Source organism: Strix aluco, chromosome 14, assembly GCF_031877795.1.
Source record: "Strix aluco isolate bStrAlu1 chromosome 14, bStrAlu1.hap1, whole genome shotgun sequence".
NCBI classification, from domain to species: Eukaryota; Metazoa; Chordata; class Aves; order Strigiformes; family Strigidae; genus Strix; species Strix aluco.
The window spans coordinates 20,611,652-20,637,813 of NC_133944.1; the positions used below are offsets into that span (position 1 = coordinate 20,611,652).

A 26,162-nucleotide genomic window follows, 5' to 3' on the forward strand; every position below is an offset into this window, starting at 1 on the left:
TACACTACTACTAGTATTTCTTTTACTTACAACTTTTACTCTCATCATTTAGAAACTGGAAATAGCTTTCCTCCCCCGTTTCCCGCTCAAAGCCTCTTGGCTGAAATGAACAGGAGAAAGCTACTCCATTCCTTCCCAAAATAGCAACAAGGAAAGATTAAATTTAACTGCTGCTTTACTACACAAAAGACTTTAAAGTGCAGCAATATTACTGCCATGTTTCTTTAAAAAAGCATTATTGTAATTTTCACCCTACAACTACATAGAGGGCAATAAGGAAACTACAGCAATCTGTATCACGTATCACATGCAGAATATGTGAGAAGATCAAAACGTCTCATTTTCATCGGATTAGTTTTTTGCATGGCTTAATTCTCATCTCCTTTCTTCATTCATCCACTGACTACAATGCCCTAAGTTGTGTTAAACATTCCACTGAGGATAAAATTCTCTTCCACCACCCAGAGAGATTTCACCATGAAGATTTTTACATTTCTGTATTATAGGAGGGTTTTCAAATACAGACCATTACAGTCATTAGGTCTTTTTTCCCCTATTCACTAGAAAACTATGGGTGCATTCTGAGTGTTTTAATTTGGACCACAAGTGCACTTTTGAAGCAACTCTCCCAGTTATTGCCACTTACTACTTTTTGGTTCACATTGTTCAGTGCTGGAGCTAAAGGGAGCTGCCCTTTTAGAACAGACTAAATTGGAAGATGAACATCAAGAGCATACCTACTGCACTCCCCCACTGCAATCCAACCACACACAAGCATTCAGTCCACGGGACCTCATTATCAGAGGTAATCCAAAGTACAATACCCCTGAAGTATATATAATGTGCATGTCAGGTCCTCAGTGTCAACTGTTCCACTCTACAACCTTCCAGAGGTCCACACTACTTGTTAATGTATTAGTAGATCAAGCGTAAAGTTGGTTTCATAAAACTGGGCAATTAAATTCATATCAGCAACGAAAAGGAAATCTTTAATGAGTCACTAACTTCAGCTGCACTTTCACCTTATCATTCTAAAAGGGATATAAGTAGTGGCAATCAGAAGACCATTGTTTGCCAGCTGATGAGATGTCTCACCAAAAACGCCTTTAGATAGAACATTAGTTAAGCTTTTAAGTGCAAGTATTTGGCAATCCTGAGATCTAGTGAAAAAGCACACTTCTAGACTTCCGAAGTCATTCATTCAGTTAACTTCCATTAAAACTAGCACAAGAAGTAAATCTCCTAATAACTTCGGAAATCACAAATATATCTTTTCATTCTTATCCTGGTCAGCCCATATCTCTGCATGCAATCAGATTGACTAAGGGCTTTATATCATTCCTAAGTCTTCCTTTTTTCTCCTCCATGTCCAGATACATCTTGTACCAGACAGGAAGACCTGATCTGTCCAGTTCTGAGTACTACAATTTCATGTAAAATTACACAGCAAGTATATATACATAAATGTATACACACACAAAAATAAATATATACTCACTTGTGGTCAAGAACAATGTCAAAGAACAACTAAATGACGGGTATATAAAATAATAAAAATGTAGGCCTGGGTTTCACATGTGTAGCAAGGTTCAGGCATCCATCATTCCTCCTTTCCCTGGCAACCAATTCCTGCTGCAGTGCTACTATTTGCTGTATACAGCAACACAGACTGGACAGGCCCACAGTGAATCATTCCCCCAGTCTCCCAGGGTGGATCAGTTTCCCTGATCCCATTCACCAAGTGGCTGGATAAACCTCTGTGATGACACAGGGCAGGAGCAGTAGAGTAGGCACAGAATACTTTTAGGGAATAGGCTGGACAGGAGAATTTCATTGCTGTCAAAGGAGTGTATTTTCTAAGTCTGTCTTTGAAAGAAAACAATAGTGTGTTGCTTTTCAGAAGTCAGGATGGACAGTGTATTGGCTTCTAGTTTTGTCTGGATTAATTAATGCTAGACAAGAATTAAAAATTCCATTATCAGTCACTGGAAGGTACTTTATATGGGATACTATAGCCTACAACAGAAATAAATATTCCTGGAGATTTTTTTACCCCTTAGCATATGCTTATTCAAAATTAAGTATTTCCTGTCCTTGTCTTGTGTTGTTTCATTCCAAAGCGTTTTACCAAGTTTTTCACAATATATTTTATGACAAATTTGTATTTCCATATTCCAGCTAAAAAGAGGCAAATCATTAGAGTTTATTTACTTCCAATACATTTTGAAATAAACATCTGCACAATTACATTTGACACGTAACAAATTACAGCCCACATTTACCATAAGCTATTTTGAAAGCTTACATTAAACACAAATATTTTTCAAGTTTGAAAGTCAGTCAAGTAAGTGCTTTTGTGGAACCATCTGCTTAAATACCTGAAACAAGAGTCTGCTGATTTGTTAAGCCAGTTTTTAATCATAGTAATCCGCTCTGGGAACAAAGTGAATACTTCCTTCATTTTGATGTATTTAAAACTCTCTGTCCATTGTCTAACTACTTAAATTTTAGAAGCCAATTGGGAATCTAAAGGGGAGGTGTCTAACTACTTAAATTTTAGAAGCCGATTGGGAATCTAAAGGGGAGGAAAGCTATTTCTTTTCCTTCAATTTAAATAACAAAAAAGATGATTAAATTTTCCAAGTCTCAACTCTAAAGGACATAGTAACCAGAATTATCCAATTAATTCACTAGCTACAGGGCAAAAAAAACCCCTTCACTTTTGTTTAATGATTAGCTTTAAGTATTAAACATGTTTTGACCAGCTTTTACTTTAAGAAGCTTATATATTTTAATTGGATTCAAACTCCCATCCATATACAAAAATAATGAATTTCAAAATATTAAAATTTGTTGGAATTTATACAAAGTTGGGAAGACAGTGATTTAAGTTATTGAAAAGGAGATACAAAGCTAAACTTTGTCACAGCTGAGCTGCGACGCATCCATTTACAGATATGTACTGCACCAATTATTAGCTCAACAGAATGTAGCTCAGTGCAAGGCTGTTCAGCATACTGCTCCAGCCTTCTACATACTGCAGCATGAAGGAACAGAGAAGACAGTTATGTACTAATGAGGCTAATTTACAATTAGCTCAAAGTGCACAGGTCTAATTAGCATCTTTGCAAAACTTTAACAAGATGCATCTGTGCTTGTTTTAATAACTGATAATATATTATTATTATATGTGATTTCATTAACTGCTTTTCTATTTAAGATTAAATTATTCATGATGAGTTGTTCTGTCCTCCTGTATACAGTGAAGCACTATAATAAACTAGGGATTTTTCCTGGTTTTGTTCCTCAAAATGAAATGCATCCCTAAAAGGTGAAAAGTGAATAATATAGGGAAATGTCACATGGTCAACTTACCACTGCCACAGCATCACTAGAAAGAACAGCTTCAACATCCAGCACTGTATAGTAAGCTATATTGGTCATAATATAGATAACAGTCACAATTGGCATAGACACTGCAATAGCCAGTGGCAAGTTCCTGTAAGACAAAAAAAAAAAAACCAACAAAACCCACAACCCAGGAAAAAAAATTTCCATTAATTACAGAATAAACTTATTTATTTGCATCCTTTACCTTAGAGATAAAAAGGTATGAAGACAGAATAAAGATTTCAAAATAGGTATCTCTGGAAGAGTTTGGTTTCTTTTAAAACTAGAAATTCTAATACAGAATACTGGAAAAATACTATTTTTTTGCAAAAACTTAAATTATGTCTAAAAGCGGATTCTGTGCAACTGCTCTTCAAGTACCCTAACTTCAGGGTTTCCAGATCCATAATAGCCTGCAAATTTACATGCTTTAAATTATTTCCTACTGGCCATGTTAAAACCCAAAGGGGCAGAGCTCTGAGTCACTGCACTTATTCTCCCTGGGGGATGCTGCTGTTCTAGCACCTACTTCTGAGGCAGGGAGATCCACTAAACCAAACCAAACCTCTGATCTTCTCACCTGCACTCATCACTGCAGAGAGCAAACTAACTGGACTGTGTAACTGCAGAAAGTAGAGATGCAGAGGGCAGATCCAAAACTGCCACACAGCTGTGAATCTTGGGATGTGGCGTATCTTACTAGCAAACGCGTGTCTAGAAAGTAATACCAAAAAAAAGTCTAGAGTGACGTGAAAACACTGCAAACCTCTAGAGGTAAATAGGTAAGATTTAATATAAAGCTGAGATAAACTCACAGCCCTGTGCCTGCAGCTCCACAGGGAGAAACTCTGCAGAACAGAAGCAAACTTTTCTCAGCTTTATTCTTTCCCCAAAGCTTGCAAGGATATTCAAATGTCTCAAAAGGGAAAGCAGACTTGAGAGTGTTACTCTCGCATTTGCCCAGTTTGGAATCAAACATGGCATGGTGACATGGACGAGCATTTGCCATGAACATGGTTTTCAATAACAACAACAACAAAAAAAAAAATCAACAAAGCAGAAAAACAAAATACAATTTGGAACTTTCCTCAAAAATTTCCTGAGGCCCAGAACTCCAGCTGGGTCTGTCTGATGCTGTGGAAGCAGAAAACCAAACACACACCACAACATCCCATATAAATCAGTAAATTAGTAGCTGGGAGTTCTGACTCTGCTTCCAGGATGCACTCGCACAGTACGAGACCTGTGAGCCTCAGTGCAGAGAAGAAAGAGAATTAGAAAACCACTTAGATATTAATTCAGAAATGTTACATAATGTAACAAAAAGCTGAAAGAGCATTTTAAGGACTTTGCATCTCCCAAGATTAAAGCCAAGGGACTATTTCGAATTTAACTTGGGGATTGCAACTTTTGACTGGACAAGCATGAGGGCACTATGAATCAAGTGAAGATGAAAAATACATAACTCTTGGAACAATTTTATAGAGGTTTGGAACACTTCATTATTCTCAAGAATTGTCAATGTAGAAAGCCAGAATGTGAAGTTCACTTTTCCAGCTACAATTGTTACCAAGAACAAAGCTTGCATTAGGCACTGATGCCTATAAATGGCAAATGAATCTAAAGAAATTTTCATCAGCTGAACATCCTGTGAGAAAAATTCTTTTTCAAAACATTAGATCTAATACAAGAGTTATCCAACTGATAACACATAACAATACGCTATCTTTAAAAGATGAAAAGGCATTGCAACAGCACTCAAAAAGAGAGCTCTTTCAGCAGAAAAAAAAACCCTATTTGAATGACCAAATGACTGATGCACACACAAAACATACATCTCTTCTGAATACATATAACAAATCTTTCCAAGACAATTTAAGGAAACCCTGTCAACCCAAAATTCAGTCTGACTAAAATTAGTTATTTTTAGATATAAAATACTTTTCTGCTATTTTTTCTTTTTAATAGAAAACCTTCCTGGCTAAATAAATGCCCACAGAACTCAGGGGTAACAGAATGAACTGCAAAAGTCAAAATCAGTTGGGGGAATTGGAAAAAAAAAAAAAATCTCTTCCATTCTTTATCTTTCAGTTGTAGCAATCTGAGCTGTTGCTTATAATAGGAAGTAAAAATGATCAAATGGCATTCTATTTTTAACATAAAGGCATCTGCTTACAGACTCACAACTGAACAAGATTAGTCAGTCACACTTTTAGAGCATAAATTCATGGAAAAGGTAACATTCTTAAATATGAAATTATTGCACAGATAAACACAGCATAGACTATATTTATGTAACTGTTTCACTGCAATATTAACACCTATTGTAATAAACAGTAGTAACATCTTGAACTGAAAGCTTATCAAGCACTGAATACAGCATCCTGCAATCATTTAGACTTATTTATTCTTACCTTTTATTTCTTTTTTTTTTTAATTTTTAATGGAGTTTAAAACTAGTAAACCTTTGCTAGTGGCTGTTCACAGCCTTATCATCTAAGTATAGAGCAGTTCTATTCATTTCTGCATAAGCTGAGGACTCATTAGAGAAAGACAGCCACAAAACAAGCAATTTACGAACAATCTAGGTTTAGAAAGCTCAAACTGTTTACCTTTCTGGGTTTTTGATCTCTTCTGTTACAAAATTGAGTGTATCCCAACCAGAGTAAGAGAACAAGGCAGAATAGAGTGCAAGGGAAATGTCTCCAATATCAACAGAGGATCCCTCAAAAGAGTTCTCAAAGTGCGATGTATATCCTGTGTGTGGAAGAGATGCAGTGAAGTACAGGATAATAGAATACAGCAAGTAATTTTTTTCAATTTGGCACACAAACACAAAAAAACCCCTCGGAAACCCTAATTCCTTCAAAGCTGCTTATTAAGCCCTTTTTCCAATTCTACTCTGTGCTTCAGCCATGAGAATAGGCATGGCATTTAAACTACTAAAAAATATCCTCTGTGGATGATACTACTCCATAATTAAACACCTAGTTTGTCCACAGTGGCACAAAAAGTTCAGGAACATTAAGTTCAGACTACGCTGCAAACAACTGACAATGACAGCACTCAGGCTAAGGGTAATTTTTATAACATATATATTTATAAAATAATCCACTCTATCCTTCCATATACTTTTAAATTTTCAGACATTTAGCCTATGCAGAAAACAAAGATAACAGTTGATTTTAGATAATAATGATTCAAAAAAATCCCACCTAAATGGATGTTTAAATTTTAGCCATTAAAAATAGGAAACTGAGAACAATTAATAGAGCATAAAATATTTGTTACTTGAGATAAAATTTTCCCAAGCTAAGAAAAAAGTGTGGGGTTCTTTCAGAGTATTTGTGAGAACTTGTGCCATCTTTTGACTTTAATCAAGTCCAGACAAGCTCGTCAGTGGCAGTTTTATATACTCAGATACAGACACACACAAAACCACCAAATACAGAAAGGTGAGTTACTATGTAACTCCAAAATACGCCCTGCACTATGCATCCTGAAACCTTTAGACTTCACCAAAACTAGCCAGGCAAATATTTGAGGCCTCTAAAGTATCTTCACTTATTTATCTTCCCTACTTTTTACCCTGCTATTCTCTTGGCACAGACATCAGTGGAATAACTACTAAGTTAGAAACAGAGAAGGGAGACAATGTCAAAGTTAGTAGTGAACAAGCTCAGTATCCACAAAACAAGGGATGGGCAGATGAGCTAAGGAATAAACACTCCAGCATGGTGCTCACATATTCATATTCTTGTTCTGTTCACAGTAATTACCTTGCTCATGGACTTTCAACAATAACTGGTTAGAGCAAAGGACACAAATTGCCAGATTGCCAGGGAAAGACCTTTATGGCGGCTTTGGAAGCAGGCTAATTTTTTTAAGCTAACACACCAATAAATTCTCCCCAAAGGAAGGGCCAAGAACAAAACTAAGTTCAGAATTCCTCTAACTTGAAGGCACAATGCCCAACACACACACAAGTTTAAAAAAAAATAAAAATCAAAAGCCCCAGCAGCTTTCTAATTCTCAACAGCTATAATACAACTCAGGATTTGAGCAAAAAAAGAGCTGCTGTTTCACAAATCTACTTAGATGTTCTTACAAAACTATTTTTGCTTTAAGTTCAATCACTTTCAGACTTACACGAAATTCATTTTGTAAAACAAAATTCAGTTGATCTCATTGTAAAGTAGTATGTTTCTTATAGAAACTTACAGCTTTCTCTGCTCCCATCATATTTTGCTAGCTCTGTATTTTGCTGTTTTCATTTCCTTTATTATCCCATACTGCAGGCTGTAAATTGCACAACATTGCCGAGCAATCAGTTACCTTCTTTTACCCAGTTCAAAGTCAACTGAGATAGGATAGCTTCTCATGATATAATATCATGATAATACCTAACATTGGTATTATTGGTGTTCTCAAAGTGGCTACACTATGCTTGTACTGAGGCATTTGATTACACATACAGAGGTATTTTACAGTCCTTAGACCAGTTACTCAGTCTAACTGATAAATACAAACCTTTGCTTTAATTTTATAAGCTTACCCTGGCATATTTTAACAAGTCCGGTTATGATGATGACAATAAGAGCCATAACTTTAGCATAAGTAAATATATCCTGCACCCGTGTTCCCCATTTAACATAGGCACAATTTATAAATGTTAGAAGACCTAGGAGAAAAAAAAATAAAAAAGAAAAATGAAAAGACTATTTGAACAATATTCAGTTTCATTTATTTTTCAAACATTTTAAATTATAATCTAAATACGCACTTACCTGTTATACTAACACTTAGGTTAAGCTAAGCAAAATATACTGGTACTGAAAACACACTGATTTAAACAAAACAGTAGGAAACAGATGTTCTAAATGCATTGTTTCAAAAGATGGAAGGAAAGACTTCCCCTTCTCTGATTAATGCCCATTCTCCTAACATTACCCGTCACCAGCTGCACTCTGCAACTACCCTGAGACTACAGAAACCATTACATGAAATAATTCATTACACTGTATCAATATTGTTCTGATAAATAAAAGACTACCTAGAAATTCCTTTAGGCAAACATATTAAAACAGTATTTGAAAAGGTTTTTTATCCTTCCTTGTTAGGCTGAGGATGAATTCTACATCCATGGAGTATTTGCAATAGTGAATATGGTCACAGGCGATGCAGTACTCTTTTCCAGTTGTATTAAACTGTATTACTAAATGAGGTTAGAACAGACCTGACCAAATAACATATGCTTTACAGCTAACGCAACATTAATTGAGATTTTTAAGAACTGGTGGTAAGTAATGAATATTCTGAGTATATTTCTCCCTCTATCCCAAAATAAACTAGTGTTAGATCTATTTAACAAGATTGTAATGGAACTTAAAATGAGACTTTCAGATTTCACAAATATTTTAGTAACAGTGGTTGACTAAACTTACTCATGTGATCAACTTCCCCAACAAACACTTTCCAAGCTATTGTTTAAATACACTGTTCTTATGGCTCTCAACATTTTGCTTTTGCATTTATTACCTTTTCCTCAAGAGGAGAGCCAGACAACCTCTGCCTGAACTCAGATGCTGAATATTGAATAGGATTCAGCATCTTCAGTATTCTTTACTGAACAAAATACTAATTCAATGCAAGATTTTCTTACACAGATTATCATTACATTATTGATTCTAACCCAGAAGCTTAAGCATTTGCCCCAAATCTCATTTTTTCTCTAGCTAGTAAAAAAGTGGTTATATTCTACTGTACTTTTTAATCGCCAAACAATTTTCTTCCACTATGTATTTTAAATATGCGTATAAATAAAAATTAAATGTGACTGTTTAGGGAGTAAGTAGTAGCAAATCAAAATTAAATTAAAAGAGGTGATAAATTATTTCCTTTCCTACACTCCAAGAAAAATATGATACTACTAAGATAAAAATGCACTTAGCACAGTTACCAAATAGAAAAGTAATCATTTTAAAAACAAAAGAAAGGTAATGATCTCAAAAGCACGGCATGATTATACCAGGCACTCTGGCCTAGTGGAATAGCTGAACAAAATTCCACTGAGCTTGGCAAGATGAAGGGAGAAAAACAGTTGTATCAAATTTCAAAAGTCAGGACTGTGGCAGCTCCCAAAGAGCGGGCAGGAAAAAAACAACTCTGCTTGGTCTCTGCTCTTCAGTATTAATGATCGGTATTATCTATGGATTATTTGCTCCCAGGGTTTATTTTGGTAATTTTTTTTTTTTTTAAGCAATTTTCATTGGGAGTAATTATTATTACCTCCCTATTTTAGTGAGTTAGGGCTTGGTCTCTACTTCAGATGAAATGTTACTCTGTCTCTGCTATCTTAAAAGAAAAAAAAAAAAAGAAAAATAATCAAGAATCTGAATAAGCCACATCCCCTCCCTTTTTCTTTTACTAAAATTATTCTCTCATGTTTTCTTCAATTATCATTTAGCTACTTAAAGTTCCTGAGAACTGACAAGTTTAGTTCTGTAGCACCAGATGCCACCCCCATTGCAAAAATTAACAAGTAATGCTGCATAAAATGAAAAATTAATCCTGTATAACACTAAGACTGATCTCACACTAGGTTACTACAGTTTAAAAAAAAAAAAGAACAACAAGAAATCCCACAACAAATCCACCCATTCTTACATATAATCTGTACCTAGCCAATGTTCAGAGTTCCACCCCCAGGAACTTCGTTAATGAAGTAATTAATTGTATCCAGAGCTAAGGATTTGACACACAACATCAGCCTTGCCAGGCCAGGGACAAGTGTAGGCTTTAACAGGAACAGCTAAATGAAGTTACAGAGCAGGGGTGAGAGTCTCAGCACTGACACCTAGAGCTGGGCAGAAAAGCATTTAAATCATAAAACGGACCGTTAAAAGTAAGTTGTTCCACCTCTATGAGAGTGATTTTGCTGTCACATGTCTCCACTATGAGAGTGATTTTGCTGTCACATGTCTCCACTAAAGAAAAAGTTGCTAAATTCCCCTTCTTAGCAGCAAGTGTAGAGGACATCACATTATCTTGCCACATCTACTATCTAAGCATTTTAATTGAACCACTTTGTCTTAATTTCTTGCTTTTTGATAAACTGCTTTTTGTAAGGGCTAACTCCCCTCAGATGTGAGATACCTTAAATGGAAGAGCAGATTCCTCCACACTCCTGAATCTGTGCCAGGATACCTCGGGAAGTATCTGTCTACGGAATGTGAACATGGCATTACAGGTCCTTCATTTCTTTCCCGAAGTTATCACAATAAAATATGGACACACAATTTGAAGGGAGGAGGGAGATGGAGGGAACAGAATTAAGGAAGCTGACAGATTTTTTGGAAGAAGTTTGTGATTATTCTTCCCACTACTTGGGCCTGGACCAGCACGAGTGCTTTCCCAACAGTAACAAATTAACTTACAAAAATGGAAGGGGAAAACATAATATTCACAACTAGTTATAGAGGTCAAATATTTGAGCACACACTACTGCTCTCTCTGTCCTTCCCCTCTTCTAGTTCTACATAGACAACTGTAATAAGGAACACTAGAGCTATTTCAACAGACTCCCTGTTGCCTCAAAAAGGAACCAGCTATGAGCAGCACATCTCTTCCCTGTAGCATACTGTTGGCAGTAAAAAAAGCCCAAGTGCTGTATTAGCTTTATGTCAATAGGGATGGCAGGCTCCACAGCACACGGTGACTGATAGTACATGACGAAAGATTGCCATACACACCTTCTGAAACACATTTTCCACTGTTTACTGGAAACGTACAATATGTATATAAACAATAGGAAATACCTAAAATTAAATAAGACACACACAGTACAATCATACAGTTTCATTCTCTTGATCCAGCAGAACAGTCCTGATTCGAAGCACGTGGACAGTTGTTCCTCTATATTGACTAACAGAGCTGGTTATTGATTACAAACATTTCAATGTTTCACGTGCACACAAAATTTCCGCTTTTCAAAACGACTTTACAACAGGTACTATTGTGCTGATGTTACAGCTAATCATGAGCATAAAGAATAATCTTGAATGATCTCTTGAAAACCTACCAGAGTAATTACTTAAGCATGTCTACATTGAGAAGCTATTGTAAAATAAATTACACCAGAATTTATAGCGTAAGAGCTATTCTGCAACAACTCTACAGCCACACCAAAAGTATCTTGAGGTCTGATTTAATATATCTCTCTGAGGGAGAACAAACTTCTTCCCCCGTTTTTGCCATGCAAGTGACTTGGAAGAGTTAAATACCTTGTTCTGCTTCTGAATGAGAAAATGGTAATTCACAGTCTGAATACCTGCAAGTTATTCATGAGCTGGAAATTGTTCTTTTCCCCAGTGTAACTCAAACCATTGCAGATTCAGTATGCAAGAACTCTGGGACTTGGTAGGATTTGTTTTAATAAAACTTAACCCTGGATAAAAAATTACCATAGTAAATTTTAAGAAATACTTACATTCACAAGCAGCTGCTATGAGACGGCAAGCCAAATATGGAGGATCACAAGAAGGGAAGAAAGGTTGAACTATGTAGTTAGCAAAAGTGATGGCAATAATTGCCTGACTAGTTGGCTCAACAATTAGGAGTGAAGTCCACAAACGAATAAAAGCAATGAAGCTCCCAAAAGACTCCAAGATATATGCATAGCTGGCTCCTGACTTCGTAATAGTGGTTCCAAGTTCAGCATAGCAGAGAGCTCCAAAGACTGAAAAAATCCCTCCGATTGCCCAAATTATTAGAGACAATCCATAAGATTTGCTGTAGATGAGAACTCCTTTGGGAGAGACAAAGATACCTGAACCAATCATGTTGCCTACTATAAGGCTTATCCCATTTATCAAAGATATTTCTTTCTTCAGTTGCATTGTATTTTGGTTTCCATCCTGCATTTCACAGCTGTCCCTTGGATCTGTCCTGTCTGATTCATTGACGGGGCTGTATTCAGCCAGTGAACTACGCGACTTCGTACAATCTGTCCTTTCTCCCATTGTGGAAACACTGTGAATTCTCCACGACTCCAAATCACTATCAAAACAAAATACAGACAGCCGAGATCATTATAGAATTTTTTATCCCAGGGCTTTCTTGCCAAATCTTCTTTCCACCTTTTTACGCTATGATTTACAAATGTAAATTGAGAAATTCCCTTTCGTTGCTTCATACCTTTTCCTACACAAAGGTAAATTCATGCATATTTAAAACAAACAGAAAAACCACCACACACAGGCAAGAGAAAGAATCCAATATAACGTAAGCTGAGAAAGGACCTTCTACCTTTAAGGAAAAAAAAACCCAAAACAAAAACAAACAAACAAAACCACAGGAAGGACAGAATTAAGGGATTCCAACGTTGAACGGCAAGAACAGATAGAAGCAAAGTCAGGTGACACAGAAAAGCAAGCACTGTGTAAAACCAAGCTGGAAGTTCTAAACATGAACACAGATTTACTGCAGTACTAAAAAATCAATCAAATTATTGTACTTACACACGCAAGTTACGAGTGATCGAATAACAGGGTTGCACATGTTATTAATGCAGTGTGAGCTTTTGCTAAGGGCAATAGAGAGACACTTACCCCACAATCCCCTTGATCCAACTCTTGACTTTTAACTGATACTATAATTCACTCCCTCCCCAAAACTGTTCCCAGTTCCCACTGCCTCATTTCTTGGAGTTATCTAAGAGTGCAGGCTGTACATGAAAAAACCCCACTGTAGTTTCAATCCAAATTCCTCCACTGGCAACTGTATCTAACAGTACCCAAGAACACAGAAATGAAATAAAACTTTTTCCTCTGCTTCAGAATTGACCATTTGGAGAAGAGCCAGCTTCTTCTCAAGTCTCCAGGAAAGTCTCACATGTCTTCCAAAAATACAGACTGTGTTCTTTTAAATAATGCTAAATGAGACCTCAATCTGGTCAGTCAGATGCCTTCTGATTTATTTTCCCCTCAGTATTTCAAAGAAACACTTTAAAGATGGTTAATTACTAAATACATATTTTATCATTTATACACGAGTCAGCATCTTCTCTAGTGTCATACATACATCACAAGCCATCAAATCTCACTGGTTTTAATTAGATTAAAAATGTTCAACCTTCCAGAAATTAACTCTGCTACTTCTGAACTTAAGAGTATTATAACAAGGCATCTCCAGCAAAATTAAACTAAATAGGAGGGAGTGATCCACACAGTTTCTACAGATGAGTGTGTCCAAAACTGCAAAGGAAAATCAAAGCAAATTCATCTCACCAGTTGTTACCAGTTCTTGTTATTTACTCTGCCACCTATCTTGTGCCAAATTCATTTGCCACCATATACTGGCTGATTTTCTGTTATTGGTGTAATAGACCTAAGTCTTCAAAAAAGACATGTGGCCTATGAGCTTGTAAGGTTACTTGGTTTGCTTTACAAGAGAAAGTTCAGTTATTACTGTGTAAATGAATAAAAATTATTATAATAATCAATTTCAAACAAGATCCAATCATCAGAAAGCATAAATGTGTAAAACAGCAGGACAAATAATCAAAGCAGATGTCTTCATGACTAATTTGATCATAAGAAGTGGATTTAAAGAACACTTGTTACCTGTAAAACTAACATTCAACTCCAAATTGAGTCTTTTCATTTCTATTTTGACTCGGCAGGACACTAGTTGCAAATGTATTTCAGAAGGAAAATCACCCTGAACAAATGTCAGTGGAAGAAATAAGAACACTACAGCTATTATTATGACAACTGACTGCCAGTTTTAAAATATGCCATGTTCATTCTGAGCCCTTCCAGCTAAAGGATAAAACCGAGTAATATGTTAAGAATTGACTCATGGATGTAGAACAACATTTTGGTGATAACTACACTGCTTTATGATTTCTTACTCCATATCTCCTAATCATCATTCCCATTTCTTCCTGGAACACCTTTCAAAGTACAACTTGTTTGGAAGCATAAACATTACTTTGAACACTCTGGTATTTTGATGATTTGATTCAAATCAATTGAATCATTCAAATCAAATCAAATCTGATGTGTTCACACACTGGCAGTTTTGCACTAAGAGTCACCATGATTTACCTCATGGTCTGAGGTTCAGAGGTACATTTAATTACCTGTAACTACAGACCCTGCCACTGTTCAAATGCCTCCACCTCAATTAGCAGCACATGACTGCAGTTCTATACAATTTTGTTACTGATGACCTTGACTGTTTCTCGCCCTACTCTACTCCACCCAGGAAAGAACAACCACAATATCTCTCAACCTAGCTTGTTTTGTCCCCCAATACTCTCTCTTCCTCTCTGAGTCTGCTTTTGTTATTCCCAAATTTGGGTATCTGTTGACAACTAGAATTTGCATGAAGGTATGTGCAACAGCTCACTCAAGATTTGGCATTTCATTCTCTTCTCTAACCTTGTTTGTTTTATACCCTTAAAGTCTTCAAGGCAGGAGTTGTTTATTTGCCTGAGTCGCATGCCTTATTACACCACCTCTATGACAGAAACAAAACTATTGGCAGGTTTTTTTCTACAAGCACTTCACTTAACTGGAACTAAACTCAGCAGCTTTCACCAACTGAAAAAAAAAAACTACAAAGGAAGAGGGAGAGCAGAGACTAGAGAAAAGTGAAGCTATGTCAAGATTGGCAATACAGAGAAAAAACACATAATTAAAAACCATGATTCTGTCACAAGACCATTACTTCTGTGGGAACAGAAGACAGGCTTGGAAGAGAAGAACCAGAGATGAATAGTATATATTTTCTAACATACAACAGTCCTGTAATACTGCAGCTAAAAACACTGTTAGAACCATCTCTAATGCTGCCAAAGTCTTGCCACAGGACTGCTATGGCTAATGCAGGCTTATGCCTTCACACAAGCTAACACATGGATTTCCTCATCGCTGACCCTTGTGCAATGCAAGTCTTAAACTCTTTTTTTGCTGATCGTTGCAGCTGTGAGGAATCTTTTTGCTGATATGCGTAAGATTTTTTTACTGCAATGACACTGCCATTGATGTAGAAAGCTTTGATAGTAAACCAGGACAGAGTGACCTGAAACTAGAATCACTTCATTGTCTCACCAAAAATATATATTCTGATAAGGCCTATCACAGTTCGGTCATGTACCAAAGGAGCTAATGAAGGTTAACATTCAGTTAAGCAAAGTACTAACACCACATTACAGGGTGGCCCTCCTTTAAGAGGAGGGAAAGAGGAACTACCAGCCAAGATCCCCTCTCTCCCACTGAGCAGGACAGCAGCTGACCTGTCATTTGTTCAGCTTGGGGTGAACCTGCAAGCGGGTTAATGACCAGTATGAAATACCAAACAGCTAAAAGCTTACTATGTTTTGCTATACTCTTACACTATACCTGCTCATTAGCAAAGATTTCTAGCGTTCTTGCCTCTGTCTTCTGCAGTTCTCTTGAGTGCATGAAAACAGCTCTTGTTGTAACATAGCTTCACATATATACTTTGACTATTCACATATACCAGATGTAAACCTCCTATTTCTGAACACAATCATTGGCCCTCCGGGTAAGAGTCAAGATTGCCCTACACAGGCAAACAGCATGAAAGTCTTCAGGGAGTTAAGCACCAACAGAGCAAAGGTTGTAAGTCCCAGAAATGCCTATTCCTTGCAATGTACAGATTTAAGTGGGAAAGGCTCAGAGTTTGTCTAGTATGTGTTTTTCTTGTTTCTGGTGAGAGAAGAATCACTTCCCTGCCATACATATAGTTAGCAGACAGGAAGCCCTTGCAACAAAAGCAATTCCCAATGTAAAGATCTAATCTGTTCAACCAAGTCTTTTGTGCTCACATACACAAACACACCATCTTTAGCGCTATAAAACACAACATAAACCTTTGATCAAATAGAACTGGTTGTAACATCCATTTTTTAGAAAAGGAGAAGGTGTGTTTATCATGTAAAAAGGTATGAAAGAGAAGTTACTATGTCAATTATCCACTTGATGGTGCATCAGCGATGGCAGTAAGTCCTGACTATCCACACCTATAACACAACTGCATAAGAGATGTTCAGCAAATACAGATACTATCCACATGTTTGGACAAATTCTGAATAAGATTATGAACATTAAATGAGGGAAAAACCTATAATAATCTCACAAACAGATACTCAGTTACAATGTCTCAGAAACTTTTCAAGATTTCCTGAAGTACCAATCCTAGACAAATCCCCCTCAGTAATACTAACCCAGATTTTAAACCAAGTCACTTTAAAGTTAGGGCACTGCGCTAGCAAGTAGAAAATAACATGCCACTATATCCTTCACACTTCTAATTTATATTTCTAAGGGAAAAAACCGAAGCAAGTTCACAACAAGGGACTTTGTGGTAGACAGTCTTGATTTAGACAGAAGTGAGGTTGGGAGTGCATGAAGCAGCTGCAATGAGAGGAACATCTGGTGAAATTTATACAATGAGACCTAAAGACAGAATGGACAGTAATAGAGTTTGTTAAAATAATTTATTGTATTTTTTTATGCTAGGGCACAAAAGTGGAAACCTCTCAAAAAGGAGGAAAGTAATGTCAGAAGGCACATGCTTACCTACAAATCTGTACTCAGGTACTCTTTAGCCATAACTTACAGTCACACCTCATCAGATTGCATTTAATACGTCACTTAAAAAACACATAAACAATCAAAATCACTACCAAATGCTACTAAACAAAAACATGCTCGTCTGAGGGTATTACTAAACCCACTTCGGTTCCCTGTGACAGTTAACAAAGTAGTTATAATTACATGCACCCACCACTGAAAACCATGCCGTTATAACCCGACCACAGCACCAACCCTCATACTAGCCTGCTGCCAAACTAAATAAAATACGTGGCTCCAGAGAACCACCCTCAAATCGGGATGTGCACGACATGACGGGCTGTCGCCGACGGGAACGGCGTGGGGAGACCGGCCCGAGGGGTCCCGGCGTCGCGCCGCAGCAGGGAGGATCTGGGGTCATTTCGCCCCTCAGTGGCCGCTCCTCCCTCCCCAAGCGGTGGTTACCCTGTTCTCCTTATAAAATAAGCGAGCTTCAGACATATTTCACGCCTCCCGGATAGCCCCGGGAGGGAAGCGGCTGCCCCGCGCCTCAGCCCTGAGGCGCCTCAGCCCTGGGGCGCGGGGCAGCCGCTTCCCTCCCGGGGCTGTCAGGGCTGAGGCACCCGCAGGTGGTGTCGCTGAGGCACCCTTTGAAAAAATAAAATAACCACACGGCATTTGTCGCACTGCCACCCCGCACACCTGCAGTCGGCCCGGGTGGCCGAGGCCGCCAGCCCCGGATGCTGCAGGGGAGGCAAGGGCGCGAAGAAGCGCCGGAAACCTCCGCGCACAGAGCAAGCTGCGCCGCCGGCAGCCCCTGCGCCGAGCCGGGCTGCTGGTCGCCCCGGCTGCCTTCCCCCCCCCGGGGTGGGGGGAGCCCGCGCCTCGCCACGGTGCCGGTCCCCGGGGCTCCCGCGGGACCTCCCCGCCGGCCGTGGCGGCACGGCCGCCCGCGTTACCTCCGTTCCTGCCGGCCGCGCCGTTCCGTGTCCTGGGGATGCTCGCTCGTTGACACGTGATGGCGGCCGCGCCGCTCTCGCCCCGCCCCACGGCCCCGGGCCCGCCGCCGCCGCCGCCGCCGCCGCCGCCGCCGCCGCCGTCGCCTCCCCTCCCGCCAGGAAACCGCCTCCTACCTCGCCCGCCTGAGGGAGACGCCGTAGGGCCCAGCCTCCCACCCGGTCCCGCCGGGTTTACCTCAGCGCTGCCGCGCCCTGTGGGTGAGGAGGTCGGCGGCGACGACGAGCTCTTGCGCCCGCGCGGAGTGGGAGATCGGTTCCCCTCTTTTTGCCGGGCCGGGACGGGACCCATCGTTCCCCTTTTCCTCAGGCACAAGATGGAGAAGAGACTTAGCGCTGACGGTACGAAAACGGCGCCTTTTCCCAGCCCGGGCTCAGTGGAGGAGCCGTGGGCCCGCGGCCTGCCCCGGGGGCTGCCGCAGGTGGAGGTGGGCCCTGCCCTCAGCCCGAGGGGCGGTGAGGGCCTCGGCGACACGCAGCTCCTGTGAAGGCCCGGGGGATGACCTGGCACAGAGTTACACACACATGAGTTTGCTCAAAAATGAGGGGCCTAAGAGGGTCGAAGGCCTTAAATCTGGTGATATTTTGGGCTATGACTACTACGTGGTAAGCTCCAGCCATAGTGGATACGGAAATAAAAAGGGAGCCCTTAAAATAGTACCGTTAGCATATTCCTGCCCTCAAGAGGAGCCAGCCACACCCAAAATTTGGCTCAATAAAATACATCTAATGGATCTCTCAAAATCGTGATTAAAAGTGCCCTGCGGTGTCTGAAAATAATAGTAAGCAATTTGCTGTTCAGCAGACTTATCTGGGGTAGCATAAGGAAGGCTTTCTTCACCTTCCTCTACCAGGTTAATAGTTTTATCATGTCTAAGCCAGTGAACTCCAGGCTACAGCCCTGTCTTAATGTTCTTTTACTGCCCTTTTTGCTGTTCCCTGCTAGGCAAAGAGAAGGTCAGTGCCTGGAAAGACAGCAGGGCTCAGGAGACATGATAGTCTTTGTCTTGCTCAAAACAATCTAATTATCCCTCCCCCCCCCCCCCCCCCCCCCGCCACCCAGTCCATGATTATTATCTACAGTCTCAAACAGATGAGTCAGAGGTGGAGTTTTTCAATAGGAGATCCCGGATTGAAAACCTTATGGGCAAATAAAAATTTCAAGGCTGTAAAAGAACAGTGAAAGGCAAACTAGGCACTGTTAATAGCCATAAATGTGCGAGTAAATGCAATGGTGGAATTCCATTCCATTGACACGAGGCTTACATTTCTAATTTCCATACTACTTCCTCTCTCAGAGTTCCCTTGTTTTATCAAGGAGGGGTTTTTTTAACCTTTATTGTCACAGAGACAATTGGCAAAGCAACTGCTGCCCTCCTCTATATGTCCAGATATTCCTTACATTGTGTTTGGACAACAATAAATGAAGAAAGTATTTTTGGTAGGAGTTGGCTTTTTAAGTGCACATATGGGAGAGAACTACATTAGATTTAATTTCCACAGGTACAAGCACCATAGCAAAACAAACTGTCATTTGCAGATCATAATCTGAAGGAGCCTGATCATCTCAGCTCTTTAATTATCTTTGTTTCTTTGTTTGGCTTTTTTTCAGGTTTAGGTCTTGTGCAAGTACAGGTAGAGGTAACTACACTAAATCTATTACCTCCTAAAACTACTGACAGTGTTGTAAACCAGCAAACAAAACCAGGCTGCCTTTGTCTGGGAGCTTAACAGCCCTAATAGATGACTTTGATTTTAAGTTACTTATACAGACTGATAGATCCCCAGAATATAGTTCAAATTTCTACAATATGAAACTGATTGCTGTTATAAAGATACTATGAACCAGAAAGCAGTTATTAGATGGTAATAGTGTTTAGTTATTGTTACAAATATTGATAGTGCTCTATTTTCTGTAATACTAACAGTATCTTTCGGGTAGATGGATACCTGCAAGAGTTGTCTCGCACATTAATCAAGAAATGGATTGAGTGTGAATGTAAAAGATGCAGCTGATTTCAGTTGTTGCTAGACTGTCTTTTAAGCTCTCTCATAAATTGAATCCACCTGAGACAACATTCATTCCTCAAAAAATAAACTTGTAAATTGGGAGCCAATTATAAAATTGCATTAGGAACAAGAAATAGGTGAGAGCTGAAAAGGCATAGGCAACAAATTATTAGGCATATGCTGGAAATACAGAGGATGATATTTTATTTTAGAACCTTGAAAAAGATTTATTGGAAAAAATGCCCATTTGGGAATTTCAAAATAGAAGTTCACCCTTTGAATTCTGAAAACTTACAATACTATAGAGGCTGGTATGAGAGACACAAGTTAGGGTCATCATAAGGCTAGATAATGCTTCTGAACTGTTTGCAAATGTCTGGAACCCACACCAGAATAATCATTCAAATAAATATTTTTGTCCATTTTGGCAAGGTTCATAATTTTACAAATTATTTCTTCAATTTTACTATGGAAACCAAATGTAAGTCTGGACTCCTAACTTTACTTCTCTTCTTGCTACAGATTACCTCTACAAACTGTAGGCCTCATCCCTGATTCTCCATAAATGGCCACTGGTAAGTTATGTTTATACAGGAGTGTGCATTCTCTAAGCACTAGCAGAGAAAACCTAAAAAAAAGGGACTTTGTTTCCACTAGGATTTTATCTGATACTTATTTAATCAAGTTACGGTTACATCTCTTTTAGCTGGTGAGAACAAAGTCAAACTGAGTTTTGACAAATCTGTGAGTTTTGCCCTTTCTGGTTGGTTTTTTTTTGGTCTGACTAATATTTCCACTTAAATGCATCTTAGAAAATGCAAGTCAACTCAAAAAACTTGAAGAATAAACAGATTAAATACCCCTATACAAATAAAAATTGAACTTGCGTCAGACTAAAGGAAACAGAATCCACAGGTTATTCATGAAATGGTTTTAGAACATGACAGAGCCAAGGTAAAAATTGCTGTTAAATCTAAGTGAATCTGAAACCCAATCATCAGCTTTGTGCTTGCTAGCAAGTCCATTCTGGTGTGCGGGGTGAGTTTAAGCATATCCTTACTGCCTAAGTCCTCCAAGAATTCATAGAAGAATGAGCATGTACTGAGCTCCTTAAAGGTCAGCAGTGAAGGTGTATTGTGTATTTGTAAGTAGTACTCATTGCTACATGGAACTTACACTAATAACTATCATGGAGCTGTTGCTTCCAGCCATGGGTTTGAGGGCTTATGTTCTTTTTGAAATTTTGCCATACAGGGTGAGTCTTGGGACCAGTTTCATGCTTCTTTTGAAATGTACAAGGGAATTATTTGTAGGGTCCCAGCAAATGATAATTTTATAAGTACCTAAAAGCAGAGATTCTTTTTGGTAGTTTCAACCTTCATCATCTCAAACAACACAGTGTCGACCATGTAGTCTGTAGTCTTTCAGGAGAGCAACAGAAACAGTTAAAAAAGGAGTGTAAGTGTCTCTCTTCTTTGGACAAGTTTTCAAATGTTACCGATAAAACTTTGCTAGGAGGGCAAAGAAACAACAGCAGAAAAATCAAAATATTCAGATAAATTTCAAAGGACTCTAGTTTTCAGCATTATTTTTATTAAAGCCCCAAACTTTCTATTTTCATTTTACTTTTTTTTGCTACTGTAATCTTCTCTATTACAAGTGGAATGTGTGATACATCATGTTTTTCCCAGTCAGTTTTGGGGGGATTATTTGGAAAAAATAATCCTTTATAGTTATATTTTTTTAAAAAGATACGGTTTGATTTAATTTTTTAGACAATTAAATCATTCAACTCTGAGACCCTACCCTTTGGTGATACAAATTGTCTTATCTATGTTGAATTAACTTCATAAGGATCTGGCTATTTATTAATGAGAGTGGGTGAATCACTGGCTTCATTTTCTTGGAAAACAACATAGGAGTTCGAATCATTGTTTCACCGAGACTTAAAAAGCTGCAGGGATTTTTAAAGATAATCTTCTTTGTCTGTGTCTGTTTTGAAGGCTAATAAAAGTGATTACGTATAAAAACAAGCTAAGGAGGATTTCTAGCTGTAAAAAATAGCTTCTTAAGAATAAATATTTTTTTCTTGTTTCAGGTGCCAAATTAGTATGTGGGTATGCATTGATTATGAAGTCGTTAGTGGTAGCGTTTGTAACCCAGTTTCACAGTATTTAGATAAATTTCTTTTGGACAAGACAGTTTGAAGACATCTGTTGTTTTTTTTATGTTATGCAACTCTCAGCCTTCCAATATAACTGCTCGGACTTTCTTCAAAACAGCAAAGTTCCCTTCTGTTACAGATTTTGCTATATTATTGTCAGTCCTTTTTTAATATACTTTCTTCACTTGTACCCGTCTCTTTCTCTGATTAAAAGCAGGAGCATGGAAGCTTAGAAGATTCTGGTAATACTCAGCAGTAGTTACATTGATACCCTATTTGCAAGCAGCTAGTCACTAGAGGCTGAAGCCAATGTCATCATTTTGTTTGTATTATCATGCTGAGTCCAAACTTTGCAATTTAAATTCAACCAGATGCTCCTTAGCAGAGCTACTTTGAATTCAGCGTGCTACAGTACAACCCCATCAGTGCTGACCCCACTGATGCATCTTTGCTTTTAGTGCACTTCTGTTACTTTTCTCCTAACTACTGAATTACCCTGAAACATTTCTATGATACAAGTAAATTTGTATCTTTTATAAAAGAGTTCTCCTCCTTTTTATTTAGAGAACTTACAACAGCATAATACTTTACAGTGGTGGGAACAGTTGTTGGGTGAACAGATGATAAGGATAGCCTTTATTCCCCAAACTTTCAGACTTCTGCAGAATTCTGTAGTTGTATTTGCTCCAAATTTAGGCTGACTTTGAAAGTAAAGTTTTCCAAAACATAAACCCAAAGACCTTTCTGTATAGATTCCCACACAGTGTATGCAAATCAAGTATGACTATGCATGTTGACCTGAACTAATATATTTTGGCTATAAAATGAACAGATTAATGTGTACTCCTTTAAACGTGCAGAAATAGTGACAATTAAACAAGTTCCAATTCTTAAGTTTATATAGCATAGGCATTCCTTGTAAAATACAGAAACCATGTTGTTTCACAAATATGAGATCAGAACCCCCTTGAAATTTTTGCTGAGTACTTGCCCAAGACTGCATGTTCCATGAGTAACATTTTCAGAATGTCTCAATGTTTAAAAGTACACCTTAAAAATTGAGATGTAAAATATTTTAACATTAAGAGAGTCCTGAAGATTAGGGAAATTGCATTTTATTGAAACACGGGAGCATTTATTGCCAGTCCATTTGCCTTTGCAGTAAATAGGATAGCCCCATTAATGGATTTAGTCTTTTGTCTGCCAGCACAGTTGTTCCAATTTATAATCCATTCTTTGCTAATATTAGAAGGTATTCAGCCCTAAAATTAAAATTATGGTTGGCTTTGCTAACTTTTCAGAAATGATTTCTCAGCAGTCTATTTGTGTGCATTTTGCACTTTGCTCCTTTGTTCCACACTTGGCTCTTCATTACTTGGTGCATACAGTGTCCCACAGAGCAAATCGTAGTGGACTAATTAAGAACTACCAAGAGTTTCCCAAGTTATGCAAGATCCCCACAACTATGAAAAGCCTTTTCAGCTTCCCAGTCACATACTGTGAAGTGCCATAAATCAAACTTTTGAAAACACTCAAAGCTGTGCTGTGCATACTTAAAGGTATATTTTAGTTCCAGCAGAAAGTAGTTACTTTTGTCAAAGTTTACAGCAGTACTGTTTTTCTTAGTTTAAATCCCACAAGCTAAGAGCATTTTGAATATCAGTAACATTGATTTAATGAGAGACATGCTCACTTATGCAATATTAGTGGCACTGTTGTCTTTACTTTCACATGAATCTGGAATAGCAAGTTAAGTGAGAGCAAGCATTTGGGCTTTTGTGTCAGAGCTCAGGCAGTATGATAAAGGAAACTAAACCTTATGGTTATGGGTGTCGTATTACTGCTTGTGGAGGTCAGGGAGATATTTTTACCTCGGTGTCTACCTCTGTTTTACTAGTATGGGAAAACTTGGAAGACCTGAACTTATTTTGAAACTAGGAGATGGCCAGGTTAATTGTTAAGATGGGTCATCAGTGTCATCTCATGCAACAAACTTTATGGTTGGAGTCCTGTAAGAGTCCTCACCTCACACTTAAATCGTTTGATCACGTAGGTTGCTTGGTGTCACACTACATGAACAACTCTGTATTTGTCCTTATTGCAAAGGACACATTTTATTACTGAAGTATTGCATCACTGAAGAAATTGTTCTTTTGGATTATTCTGTGCTGGAATAACGTACATCATAGTTGCTCATAATGTTTTTTCATTAAAACAAAAACCAAAGACATTAGGTGGTTGTACTGAAACAATCAGAAGACAGCTGCATTGCATGCTCTTGGAGTTAAATCCAGTATGTACTGTACAGTACAATTACAGCTGTGAAATCCTGATGATTATATTTTATTTTGTTGAAAAAGGCTTCCTCTGTCCAAAAAAACCCATCTGTGATTAAACAGCTGTAAAAACAGACAGGAAAAATCCTCTCTACATGCCCAAGCATACCTTAAAGTAACAAATCTGTAGTGAACCTTTACCTCTGCCGTTGCCACTATGCACAGTAACTGGTACAGTTAATTGGCCCTGTTATAAGCAGGAGAGGCCTGGCCACAGTGTATGCACCTTCTCTTGCTACTGAAAATGAGCGTAAGGAACACTGAAAAAGAAATGACAGCTTTCACTGCTGGTGGCTAGTTTGGCCAAATAAGCTGAGAATTGCCATAGGATTTTTTAAAAAAATATTGTCTCAGACCAGCTAAGAACATCATGGATTTGGCAGTTTACGGTTGGTCTCGATGATCTTAAAAGTATTTTCCAATCTAAATGACTCTATGATTCTAAGAACAAATTAAATTGCTATATTGATATACTAGTAATGGAATAGCAGAAAACATTCCTACTAAACACATTAAAATAAAATAAAATGCAACAGCTGAGGAGTTTAAACCCTATTATTTATCTCATATACAAAAAGAAATCAAAGACTATCCAATTGTTTTTGAAAAACATAATATAAACCAGCATCTAAATCTCTCTTCTTTTGAATATTTCATTAATTTTATACCTGAGAGATTTCTGTAAAACAAATAAATCTGCAGCTTTGAATAGCAGCATACAATTGATTTTAGTGGAGAGAACAGGTTTTAGCCAGAGATGCCAGACTGCATTTGAACCAGCTCAGCAGGAGTCAGAGCAGAAGGGAGGAGACAGGAGTATTGGCTTGTTTTGCAGAAAGCTTCCCTGAGTTGAAATATTTATTTGGCTGTAAATCTTTTTGTCTCATACAGGGTTGAGTAAAACTTGTCTGAGACATGCAGTCTATCAGAAAAACAATCAAATTTCTGTGTGAGGTCATACCAGTTCAGCACAAGTAACATTCTATTTTCAAGAAACATTCTATTTTTTTCTATGATTTTGTTTGCATTTTAACATTGTATGTTCTAAGTTTTTCTTTACGTTCCTGTGGTTTCATGCAAAAAGGGGGAGGAAAATATATTAACACAAAGAAAATCCCATTGTAAAAATAGACAAAGGGGACAAGAGAAGGTTCACGGTAATAAAGAATCTTAAATAGTTTTAATTAATTTTTCTAAATGAAAAGGAATATGTGTTTTAGTGGCGCTCTCAGCAAACATTTAAGGGATTGACAGAAATCTTGCTTGATAAAGAGCACCTTTTAATAAAGATGGGAAAGATTTTCATTGTATTTGAAAGATGATCAACCATGATCTGCAGAGAAGCAAAAATGTAGGAGCGCCTTCTTTTCTTTCTAGAATTCACAGAAACACTGTAGACGGTGGAAATAATCTCTGTGGCTCTTTAATTCAGGTTTTCTCTATTCCATCTTCCTGATAGCTGACTTGCTAACAGGCACATGACTTCACAGGTAGATTTTAGTGAAATAAATAGCGATTGAGTTACAGGGCAGTTGTAAGTATTCATATTATGTAACTCCCAGCAAAAAGACATTCACTTCTCCCTTAAATCACTTTAAACTTTTGTATGTTGCATAAATAAACTGAACAGGCTGAGGGAAAA

The 26,162-nt window shown here is 38.1% G+C and overlaps 1 protein-coding gene across 3 annotated transcripts in view; it reads right to left on the minus strand.

Moving 5' to 3' along the window:
• Positions 1-18,336, minus strand: part of SLC7A6 (solute carrier family 7 member 6) — a 30,563-nt gene extending 12,227 nt beyond the window's left edge. The window contains exons 1-5 of one of the 3 annotated variants that reach the window (XM_074839409.1): positions 18,189-18,336; positions 11,879-12,447; positions 7,946-8,071; positions 6,003-6,147; positions 3,376-3,499 (exon numbers count right to left, since the gene is read on the minus strand). In XM_074839409.1, coding sequence (XP_074695510.1) covers positions 3,376-3,499; positions 6,003-6,147; positions 7,946-8,071; positions 11,879-12,410 — 927 coding nt within the window. In that variant the 5' untranslated portion in view covers positions 12,411-12,447; positions 18,189-18,336. Of the gene's footprint in view, positions 1-3,375; positions 3,500-6,002; positions 6,148-7,945; positions 8,072-11,878; positions 12,448-17,696; positions 17,898-17,953; positions 18,000-18,188 lie in introns of those variants that run through there. The other 2 variants (XM_074839408.1, XM_074839410.1) reach the window with 2 other exon arrangements.
• Positions 18,337-26,162: the final 7,826 nt, after the last annotated feature.